Source organism: Trichomycterus rosablanca, chromosome 11, assembly GCF_030014385.1.
Source record: "Trichomycterus rosablanca isolate fTriRos1 chromosome 11, fTriRos1.hap1, whole genome shotgun sequence".
Taxonomy (NCBI): Eukaryota; Metazoa; Chordata; class Actinopteri; order Siluriformes; family Trichomycteridae; genus Trichomycterus; species Trichomycterus rosablanca.
This window is the reverse complement of record NC_085998.1, coordinates 37,773,623-37,786,009: the sequence shown is the minus strand read 5'-3', so window position 1 is coordinate 37,786,009 and position 12,387 is coordinate 37,773,623. Positions and strand designations below refer to the sequence as shown.

The following is a 12,387-nucleotide window of genomic DNA, read 5'->3' as shown; positions in this document are numbered from 1 at the left end:
ATAACTGCAAAGGCTTCGCTTATCTGTGCTTTTTTATTTTTTTTGTAGAGCGATAAATTTGCAACGTGCAACGTGTAGATCGTATCAAACGAAATGATTTAATCTAATCGTTTTCATTTAGCAAACAGGTTTTAGTGGATGGAAAATAATCTTGTTATGTATTAATAATATATTTATAACACCCAGTGAATCAGAACCACTGCCCACTGCCATCCTGACCGGAGTAAAGCACTGGTAGAACAGATGATAAATAAATGTATTACACGTTATAAAGCATACATAGAATAGAATTATCCCGGCTTGTCTGCCATTGCACTCCTGGGGCAGAGATAATTAAGGGCCTTGCTCAAGAGCCCAACTGTGGTTGCATTGTAGAGCTGGGATTAGAACTCTCAACCTTTCAGTCGATAGCCCAAAGCTCTACCCACCAGGCAACCACATGGTCCCAAATGGTAAATATGACCAAAATGATCTGGACATCTGATGAGCTAGCTGTACATCCTACTCCAAAACTAGTGGGGTTTGAACCCCTAACCTTCGATCAGTCGTGCTGTACTTCCACCACTAACCCACCACCTCCTAACAGTTTAGGTAATTCAGTAGTAATAGTTTGGTGGGGCCTGAATTTGATTAATAAATCCTGAACCACTGTGACACAGCTGTCTGCATCTGTACCCTACAGTCATAATCCATCATAACAGACATCCATATACACACCCTGTGATGCTTAAACACTTTATTTTACTGTATTTACTGGTACAACTCGCTCTACTAAAAGCCTGAGTCTAATTCAGGCTCATGTCAGGTCAATTTTTAAATACAAATGCACCAGTGAGTTAAATACAGTTTCCTTTCACCAGGCAATCTGATGTATTGTGGCATGAATAATGCTTTCTAACAGTTTATAATGCATTATAATGAATTTATGTGTCTTAATACGGCATTGTGTTGCACTGACCAGTAAATAAATAAAGAAATGAATTGATAAATTGATGTTGTTGATACACATGAGTACTTATAGCTCAGGAATTGAAAGGAATTATGGATGTTTGGTGTGTTAATAAATATGTCTATGTATGTTTTACCACAGCAAAGAGATTATACCTTATGACACAGACACTATAAGGTATTATGGCATTATGCATGCTTTACAATGCTATTTATGTATCAGTAGTATCTTACAGTGTATATTTTTGAATATTATAGTGCATTACAAGCTGTCAGGCAATAAACAGCAAATGAGGGGCAGTTGTAGCCTAATGGGCAGGGCTTTGGGCTATCAACTGAAAGGCTGAGAGTTCGATTCCCAGCTCTGCCATGCAGCCACTGTTGGGCCCTAGAGCAAGGCCCTTAATCCTCTCAGCTCCAGGGGTGCCGTAAAATAGCTGTATGACAAATAAAGGCGTTCTAAATTATTAAATATTAATAACTATAACTATATTAACAATAATGTGCACATAAATACTTCTTATAAATCCAGAGCTCTGACGTGAGCAGTGTTGTAGGTTTAGGAGTCGAGTCTGTGTGTGTGTGTGTGTGTGTGTGTGTGTGTGTGTGTGTGTAGTGCAGGTTCAGAAAGCCTTCAGAGATGGAACAATAAAGAGACTCTCAGGTTAAGTGCACAGGGGCTGCTGGAGTTTTTTGTGTTACCAAGACGACCTGGGAAAAGGCGTAGCGAGATTCGGGTGGCAGATAAGTCGAGGTACAAGAAAAACAAGGAGACGTAAAAGAGGGTGTACAAAAAAAAAGAGATGTTTTTCATTGTTTAAGTTGCTTCAGAGGTGCAGACTGGTTACACACACACACACACACACACAAACACACACACACACACTAGATGTGAGATTTAGAGCTCACATCCATTTCAAAGATGTGCCTTGTGGTTACAAAACTGGTGCAAGGTGCCACTTTGCTAAATCCAAACATCTCCTAGTACCTGCAGGCTCCTCTATACTGAACATACATCTTTCGGCAGTTTTATTAAATACATGTTTTACATATTAATAATTACATACAAGGATTAATTTAATTATGAACTAAGTCAGAAATGTGGACAGTAGGGCTAAGTTATAGCTCATGATTGTAAAAATGAATGACTCCTGTTTTATGCTTGGAACACACCATGCACAAACCTGCAAACCTTTTGATGCCAAATACCAATCTAGAGCGATGTATTAGGGCCACTGTGAAAAAAATAAGCTTTAATTTTGAGTATAAAGCTTTAGTATATTACTACTATTACTACTACTACTATTACTACTAATACTACTATTACTATTTCTATTACTTCTAATACTACTACTATTACTACTAATACTACTAATACTACTACTATTACTACTAATACTATTTCTATTACTACTATTACTACTAATACTATTTCTATTACTACTATTACTACTAATACTACTACTATTACTACTATTACTACTAATACTACTACTATTACTACTATTACTACTTCTATTACTACTACAACTATTACTACTTCTATTACTACTATTACTACTATTACTACTACAACTATTACTACTACTATTACTACTAATACTAATACTACTACTGCTACTGCTACTATTACTACGTCTATTACTACTAATACTACTACTGCTACTATTACTACGTCTATTACTACTAATACTAGTATTACTATTACTAATACCACTACTAACACCAAACCTAAAAAAAAACATGACTTTTGATTCCAAATACCAATCTAGAGCGATGTATTAGGGCCACTGAAAAAAATAAGCTTTAATTTTGAGTATGAAGCTGAAATGATTGTGAGAATAATGTCGAATGTAATGTTGGTTTAATGAGATCTCTATATGATTTATATAGAATTAGTTGGTGTGAAGCCAAGGCTTGTTTATCCAAGCTTTCTGCACCCCACCCCCCAAAATGTAGGAAACCACCTTGCACCCCCATAAGTACATCCTTAAATTGTTCTTTGTATTTGTAATCATCACGGTTATCATCTAGCCTAGCTACAGATACTTACTTGTTTGGGCTTAAATGATTAACTGCAGCAACATGTTTACACCAGGGTTCATCTATAGTCATTTAGTTCAGTTTAAATCATGGACTAGATTTAGCAGCGGTCAACAATATAAGACAGTGCTTTAACTAGCTCTAGCCCTCAGTAATATTCATCTGTGAGCGTTAGAAAATATTTTAATTTCTATAAAACAAAAAGCACCTTGTATCTGCAGTTCTCTACCACAAAGACCTGCTGCTGCAGTTCACTTTCTAACGTTCGACCACAAGGACCTTTATGACGTACAGTCGTGAGATGACTAGGTGACACAGTGATGCTTTAGAATGACCGTTGTAAAGATTATGCTTCAAAATACATACATACTTTTTACTATTACTACTATTACTTCTATTACTACGATTACTACTACTACTATTATTACTACTATTACAACTACTACTACTATTTACAACTACTACTAATACCATTACTATTACTACTACTATTATTATTACTATACTAATACTATTACTAAAACTACTGTTACTTCTTTATTATTATTATTACTATCACTACTACTTCTTTTACTACTACTATTACTACTATAATTACTACTATTAATAATATTACCAATACTACTACTACTACTAATATTATTATACTACTACTACTATTACTACTACTAATACTACTAATACTAGTAATAATAATATTATAATATTATATAATATTATTATATAATATTATTTATTATATAATATATTAATAATTATAGTATTATTATTACTACTACCGCTATGTAACTACTATTACTTTGTAACCACTAGGGCAAAAGTTGTACCACAAGGACCGTTATGATGAGATGACTAGGTGACACACTGATGCTTTGGAATGACCGTGATGTGAAGATGCTTTTAATTATTATCCTCTTTAAGTAATTAGTTGAATCATAACTGAGACTTTAACCCTCTGCTGGATTCTCTCTCTCTGAGCGTCAGATTCTTTCTGACTAACCGGCTCAGATTCCAGTGATTCACGATCGACGGCGTGACAAAACTCATTCCTCAGTTTTACGACACTGACTAACAGCAGCGTCAGTGAGCTTCAGACAGACAGAGGAGAGAGAGAGAGACACTGACCCGTGTAGCCGGCGAGGGCAGCGGCGGGGATGACCGGCTTGTCCTTGCTGAGGTCGGCGCGATCCCGGACGTAGTCCTTAAACGTCCCTTTGGGTTTGTGGCTGTGCAGGGCTGTGGGGTAATCCTCCGAATCGAAGCTGTCGTAGGAGGGGACGCGCTGGAGACTGCTGAACGACGACTGGCTGCTCCACGACTGCGTCAGGCGGTCGCAGCTCTCGAAACTCTCTGTGCTCTCGAACGAGTCCTGGCCGCCCAGCTTACCTGACAAACGGAAACAGACAGGTTAAGATCATGTAGAAAAGAAATAAAAAATAAAATACGCTTGTTTCTGACTGGTGCAGGATCACTTCTATTATTTAAACACCTCCAAATAAGATCCAAACTTTTTAAAAGTCGAACTTTTTAAATTCATGAATAGTGACATAATGTTTACATTTCTCAAGATGGAAGCACCTGGAAGATTACTATACTATACTATACTATACTATACTAAACATTTTACTAGACTATACATAATGCATACTATACAATACTTAACATAATACTATGCTAAACATTTTACTATACTATACATAATACCATACTATACTAAACATTTTACTATACATAATACTACACATTTTACTATCCCAAACATAATACTTTAATATACTATACTATACTAAACATAATACTATACTACACTAAACATTTTACTATACCAAACATGGTACTATACTGTACTATACTAAACATTATACTATACTAAACATAATAATATACCTTTTACTATACCAAACTTAATACCATACTATACATGATACTATACTATACCAAACATAATACTATACTATACTAAACATAATACTATGCTAAAAATTTTACTTTACTATACATAATACTATACTATACTAAACATAATACTATACTAAACATAGTACTATGCTGTACTATACTAAACTATACTAAACATAGTACTATGCTGTACTATAACAAACATACTGCTATACTATACTATACATAATACTATACTATACTAAACATAGTACTATGCTGTACTATAACAAACATACTGCTATACTATACTATACATAATACTATACTATACTAAACATAGTACTATACTAAACATAGTACTATACTGTACTATACTAAACATACTATACTAAACATAATACTATACTATACTAAACATAATACTATACTATACTAACATAATACTATAGAAAACATAATACTACACTACTATATCATTTACCTTCCTTAAAATAGACAAAATCATTAATATATACGTAGTAAAAACTACAACTGCACTACTGTACTCATTTAATAATGAATCATTGCTTAGTATTCAAAGATATCTAGTCTGCTAAGTTGGTTTATTGCCTAGCTAAGCTAATCTTAGCTAGCTAGGAATGCTGTTGCATATTATGACAGTATTAATATATCATTTGGTACAGTGGTGCAGCAGGTGAGTTTTAAAGATCTGGGTTTGGTCCTTTTTTTCCTTTTGCTGATTTGTATGTATTAGGAGTTTGTATGTTCTCCCTGTGTTAGCATGTGTTAATTTGTAATATTGAGAATATTTAATTTATATTATTATTATTATATAGTATTATTACATATTGCAGACCTTAAATTCCAACTCTACTTACAGAACAACTTACAGAGAGCAAAGTTTAGGAACAAATCTGTTCGGTGAGGTTGTAGTTACTAGACCAAAAGACAAGAAAAAATCCAGAAGCATCCAGAACCCAAAATGTTCCTCCCTCTCACAACTGCCATTTCTCAATCCTTGCTTTTTTTCTAATCAGAAGATAAAATCAAATAAAATTGTTCTATTTTTAGCCGAAGTAAAGATAAAAGAGCGGCACCAATTGAGCAGCACTTATGGAATGAAAGCTAATACATTAGACAGAGGGGCAGATGTTGAAATCTTCAGCTGCGTAATTGAACCCACATGTAGGTTTGATGGTGCCACAAATACTTTCCCACGTCAGAAAAAAACACGGCGCTCGCCAAATTTGGAATTAACATTGCACAGCACTGGGTCAGAGAGAAGGAAGAACATGGACAAGTGCCTGTCAGGGGGTCAGATCCAAGTTTTATGTTTAAGTTTGTAGGAAAACAACTGTGGAAAAATAAATAAATAATAACAATTCCTACCACTACCACTATTATCACAAATAAGGTCGGTACTGTTGGGCCCTTACTCGTCAACTGCTTAGCTTATATACTGTCACAACTGTACGTTGTTTTGGACAGAATCATCTGCTAAGTACTCTGGCTCTGAAATAGACCAACACTGTATGCAATCATACTTTTTTGCACATAGTTTTAAACTTTGTTGTTTTTTCCCCACTAATGATGTTTTCAGGAATTGATCATGTCAGTAAGTGCAGTACTAATGAAACACTCGCAGTAGAAACCCAGACTGCAGCTCTGTGCTGAAATTAAAACTTAAAGATTCAGCGTTCTGAGAAACGTAAGTTTTAATTCATGTTTAAACCAGGAGTGTAAAGTGAGCAGAGGTGTATGTGTGAATGTATGTGGTGAAACACTCCGACAGCTTTGTGTGAAGAGCTCGACTGATTCTTGGCACTTTTTGGCACCTTATGAGAAGTCGAGGCGCTCGTCGTCCCTATTAGCATAGCGCATTGTGTAAGGTTACATAAAAGACTCGGGTCCTAAACCTGCCGCTCTCTGCGGGTTTGCACGCTAACAAACAGCTTTGTTTTTCTCTCTTCTTCCCTCTGTCTTCTGTCAGTTCACCACAGTCGTTAGTATCTAAGGCGAGGTGTGCAGAAACCACAAATAAAACCCCAACCGTCCCCTTCATTCTCCAGCGCGGCAGGCACACATGCAGCAGTGCAAGAAACAAACGCAAGAAAAAAAAAGCTGCACCGAAACCAAGAAAAGCTAAACGGGTCACAAACAGTAAAATCACTTCAGTAAAGATTTTCTTCTATACATATTACAAGAATACAAACTGAGTTTTTATAAGAGTTGGAAAGGACATTTTTTTACTGGCAACATTAAACAAATACAGTTCTTTTTTCAATAATAATAATAATAATAATAATAATAATAATGTTCGTACAGGCCAATGATATAATACAATCTGAAAAAAATATCAATTGATAAACAAAATGAGACTTAAATAAATAAATAACAACATAAATAAATAAATACATATAAATAAATAATTAATTAAAATAAATAAATCAATTATTAATACATAAAAAAGCTAGTATTTTACTTAATTATTAGCTTACTATTTATTAATAATTATTATTTTTTAAATTTTAATTTAAAATAAAAACTCATAATAAAATGCTACTAAACCAAACCTATAAATAAATAAATAACAACATCAATAAATAAATACATATAAATAAATACATTATTGATAAATAAATAAATAATTAATAAATAAATAAAGCTAGTATTTTACTTAATTATTAGCCTATTATTTATTAATAATTATTATTTTTTAAATTTTAATTTTAAATAAAAACTGATAATAAAATGCTACTAAACCAAATCTATAAATCAATAATAAATCAATAAATAAATAAATAAATAATAATAAAACTAAACTTTAGATAAAACTAATTTTTTATTGATTTATTTTGTTTTTATTTCATTTTTCTTAACTGCTTTATCCAATCCATCGCAGAATTTTAACAACCCCCCTCAGACACAGCCAACCATGTCTGTGTAGATGCCCAAGCTGGTCGACAGCACCCTTAAGATTCGAACCCAGATCTCAGAGGCAGTCAGCTACTGTAAAACACTGCAGTGGCATCTGAGCACTAGATAAAAACTAAAAAATATATAAATAAAGGAACATAGACACTAGGAGAACATGTGAAACTCCTCACATATGGTGACCAGTTTAGAAACAAACCCGGGTCTCTAGCATCTGTGCTGCTGTGCACCACCCACACAACCCGCTGCACCAGTGCTATAGAGAGGTGTAATTAAAAATGTTAACACTCGTCCCATGTGCTTCAATTTACTGACTTTTATTTATTGGTTTGTTTGTTAATATATTTTATATAATATATAATTTATTTTGGTATGACACCCCTCTGTACTTCATATCAAACCACCCCACACACACAAAGACTCCCCCACCCGGCCACGCCCTCAGGTCCCCGTCCTCACCTCTGCTGATGCGTCCCACGCACATGTTATCGGGCGACACTTCCTGTTTGATGGAGAAGTAGTCGGCCTGCAGCGGGTTGAGCGGCGTGTCCCGCAGGATGACGTTGGAGTACTCGTTCTCGTATTTGAGGGACAGCAGGTCCTCCGAGCTGATGGGATGGAGGGTCTGGTACGACTCTGTGATGAAGCCAGGCTCCGAGTACTCCGAGGGGGGGACGCACTGAGCGTGCTCGATGCCGTAACCTGGGGAGAAGCGGAGGCGGTTTTAGGTGTCGGTACCGGCGTCTGTAGCCGTGGGCGTGTGTGTTATGAAATCAGTCTGTTATTTAAGAGTGATCGGTTACACCTGCAGATATGAGCCGGCGCTCCTGCGCTAACACCTTTCTCAGACAAATCAATAACCTCTCGTTTCGTCTCGTCTCATGTTCGGTCTCTAGTGCGGCGGTGAAAGTGTGTCTGAATGAACGGTGGATACTCACTAACAAAGTAATCTGAGGTATAGCGAGATTCCTGGAATCCTGAGGTTAGCCCATTGACGGGGAAATGCTTCGGATCCTCTGCGGGAGAAAAATAAATAATAATAATTATAATAATAATAATTAGATTAGATTCAACTTTATTGTCATTGTGCAGAGTACAAGAACAGAGCCAATACAATGCAGTAACATCTAACCAGAAGTACAAGATCAAGATTATTTACATACACCGATCAGTCATAACATTAAAACCACCTCCTTGTTTCTACACTCACTGTCCATTTTATCATATAGAAGCACTTTGTAGTTCTACAATTACTGACTGTAGTCCATCTGTTTCTCTACATACTTTGCTAGCCCCCTTTCATACTGTTCTTCAATGGTCAGGACCCCCACAGGACCCCCACAGAGCAGGTATTATTTAGGTGGTGGATCATTCTGTGGTGTGTTAGTGTGTGTTGTGCTGGTATGAGTGGATCAGACACAGCAGCGCTGCTGGAGTTTTTAAACACCTCACTGTAACTGCTGGACTGAGAATAGTCCACCAACCAAAAATATCCAGCCAACAGCGCCCCGTGGGCAGCGTCCTGTGACCACTGATGAAGGTCTAGAAGATGAGCGACTCAAACAGCAGTAATAGATGAGCGATCATCTCTGACTTTACATCTACAAGGTGGACCGACTAGGTAGGAGTGTCTAATAGAGTGGACAGTGAGTGGACACGGTGTTTAAAATGGAGTGACTCTTATGCGAAGGCTTCTCGCCAGACTTTGAAGGAATTTGTGTGGGAATTTGTGCCCATTCGGTCAAAAGATTACAGAATTTGTATGACTGGGCAGTGATTGAGGTCAACAAAGCCTCTACTGACGTTCCAGTTCATCTTAAAGCTGTAGATTGGTGCCTAGGTGCAGGATACTGGGGTTTCTTTAAACCAAGCTTGGAAGAGGAAAGGTCCTTCCCTAAACTATTGCTGCATTTGCATGTATTCTTTAGACAGATAACATTTTCTGAAATTGATTTCTATTTAAGCATCGTCATGCAGCCCCAATTTAACTCTGTTGTTATGTCATAAACGTTTCTATACATCATTAAGCAGGATGACGTATTTATTGCAAGTTTATACGTATGGAGTAAAATATAATACAAATCATCCATATTTATATAATCAGAGCAACAGAATCAGCATATTTAACATCCGCACGAACCTTTCTGTAGCATCTCTAAATGCTCCCACAGGATGTCCCCCACAAAGTCGGGTGCCAGGTCCAGAAAGCGATCCTTGCCCAGCGCACACAGGTTGGCACCGTTCATGCAGAACTTGAGGAAGTCCACGTTCTTCAGGCTGAACTCGTTTACCGTCCACATCAGCCACTCTCGTACGTGAGCCTCGGTCCACTGTCGGGGATCTGCAGGACAAAAAGGGGTCAAGGGGAAGGGTGGGGAGGGGATCGCTGTCAGCTTTTAGGGATTTCCCATGATTCCCATGATGCTTAGTATCAGTCGCTGGTCTAAATTACTAGTAGTTATAGTTACAATTTACAAGTAGTTATAAAGAACATGTTTATGTGGTTTATGTGGTAATTATAGTTTAAGGGTTTACCAGTTCACACACACACACACACACACACACACACACACACGTATATTCTTATATTAATACACCACAGCTATTTTTAATCCCAGACCCATTGCAGACCTGTTGAGATGAAGCACCCTGTGGGCCGCACTAGTCTGAGAAGTGTAATGTAATATATGTCTATACTGTTTTATATACTGTAAATGAACACCGCTTATAAATTACATGTTTCCAACTTAATGCCAACAGTTTAAGGAAGGCTCTTTCTTGTTCAAGCATGACAGTGTCCCTGTGAACAAAGTGAGGTCCTTAAAGACCTGGTTGAATATCATGTGCCTTATATAGACCACTGGTAGATTAGCGGTTAAGTTACTTGACTATCGATCAGAAGGTTGCTGGTTCAGGCCCCACAACTGCCAAGTGGTCTCTGCTAACCCAATTTCATTGCATTTGGTCAAAATTGACAACAAAAAATGTTACATGTAATGAATGGACAACTTTCCAAAATAGCCGATGATCAATGTAAATAAAAAATGCTGTAACTCTTTATTTGACAGAATATTATGGTGGCATATTGATTAATTCATTGATTTATTAAATGACTAATTCATCTGCTGTGTAATTGCTGTTGTAAAGACGGTCACAGTGAGTGACCCTAAAGCAAGACCTAAAGGAAACCGGCTTGACTTTCCACAGGCAAGAAGAATCAAGGATTAAACCTAGGTCTTTAAACCTGTCCTGCACCAATAATTCAATCAATAATTTCCTTCAGGATAAATAAAGTATCTATCTGTCTGTCTGTCTGTCTGTCTGTCTGTCTGTCTGTCTGTCCGTCTGTCCGTCTGTCCGTCTGTCCGTCTGTCTATCTGCACCAACACTACTTACTGAATAGAAAACGCCTTTGATGCCACCGTAAAATATAGAAGGTGTGCAGTACCTTTGGGGATACCAAGTCTCAGCTGCTCTTTGGTGAAACCACTGAAGGTGGCCTTCAGGGCCTGGGACATCATCTCTTTACTCCCTGGGGTCAGCAGAGGAACATCTCCACATTCCAGATCTGTGAGAATATAAAAGAAAAACAAGAGAAACTGTCAGATCATACAGCATGGGTTTGTGTCCTGCATTCAAAATACACTCAACCTGAGATCTTTCTATCTGTATATTTATATATTTTCTAATATTTAAGCAGTCTTAGCATTATAAATGTGTTATTCCAAGACTTATCTTCTAATCTGCAGATTTCACGTTTAGTATTCACACATATTTGACCATTTAGCATCATTTGTTATTTTGGCATATAATTTATTATGATAAATGTTGTGTTACAGACGTGACTTGCTTTTACAAGCAATATCCAGTGTTACAGAGGGGTGTTACTAACCCATTTTGCATTTTTAATAGATTAACTATGGATTTATTAGAATAAAAATGCACATATTTGATTAAAATGATTACATATTCACTCATTGTCTGTTTTACCACTGTTTTATCCTGGTCAGGGTCACAGTGGGTCTGATTCATTGGGCGAAACACCCCAGACAGGTCGCCAGTCCATGACTGGGCAGACACACACACATTTACATTTATGCCAGTTTCCAGTATCTCCAGTTAACTTGACTGCATGTCTTTGGACTTGTTGGAAGAAACTGGAACACCCAGAGGAAACCCATACAGACACAGGGAGAACATGCAAATTCCACACAGAAAGAACTCTGGTCATCTAGCCAGTGAATCAAACCCAGGCCCCGTACCCGAACCCTTGTACTACCCACTGCACCACCCACTGTGCTGCCCCTGGATTAAACAAACCTGTGCAGTAACAATAAACACATAAATATATTTATAAAAGATATGTATATAATGTATATTGTATTGTATATGTATATTATATATGTATAAAACGATCTATATCAAACTTATTCCCTACATGCTGTATGAAATATTGACCTCTCTCCCAGTTCATGCTCCCTTGCTGCAGGTCATTTGACCATATGATGCTCCCGACCTCTCACTTCAAACCTCCTTATCCACCATCTGCCTCCCTACTGATCCTCAAAACCCCGACACGCC

At 36.9% G+C, this 12,387-nt stretch overlaps 1 protein-coding gene across 1 annotated transcript in view; it reads right to left on the bottom strand.

The window, feature by feature from the left end:
• The window catches only part of ets1 (v-ets avian erythroblastosis virus E26 oncogene homolog 1), a 33,623-nt gene that overhangs the window by 6,562 nt on the left and 14,674 nt on the right, over nt 1-12,387 (bottom strand). Inside the window, exons 2-6 of the mRNA XM_063004896.1 lie at nt 11,255-11,374; nt 9,947-10,147; nt 8,745-8,822; nt 8,266-8,508; nt 4,117-4,377 (exon numbers count right to left, since the gene is read on the bottom strand). Of these exons, the coding sequence (XP_062860966.1) occupies nt 4,117-4,377; nt 8,266-8,508; nt 8,745-8,822; nt 9,947-10,147; nt 11,255-11,374 (903 nt within the window). The remainder of the gene's footprint in view (nt 1-4,116; nt 4,378-8,265; nt 8,509-8,744; nt 8,823-9,946; nt 10,148-11,254; nt 11,375-12,387) is intronic.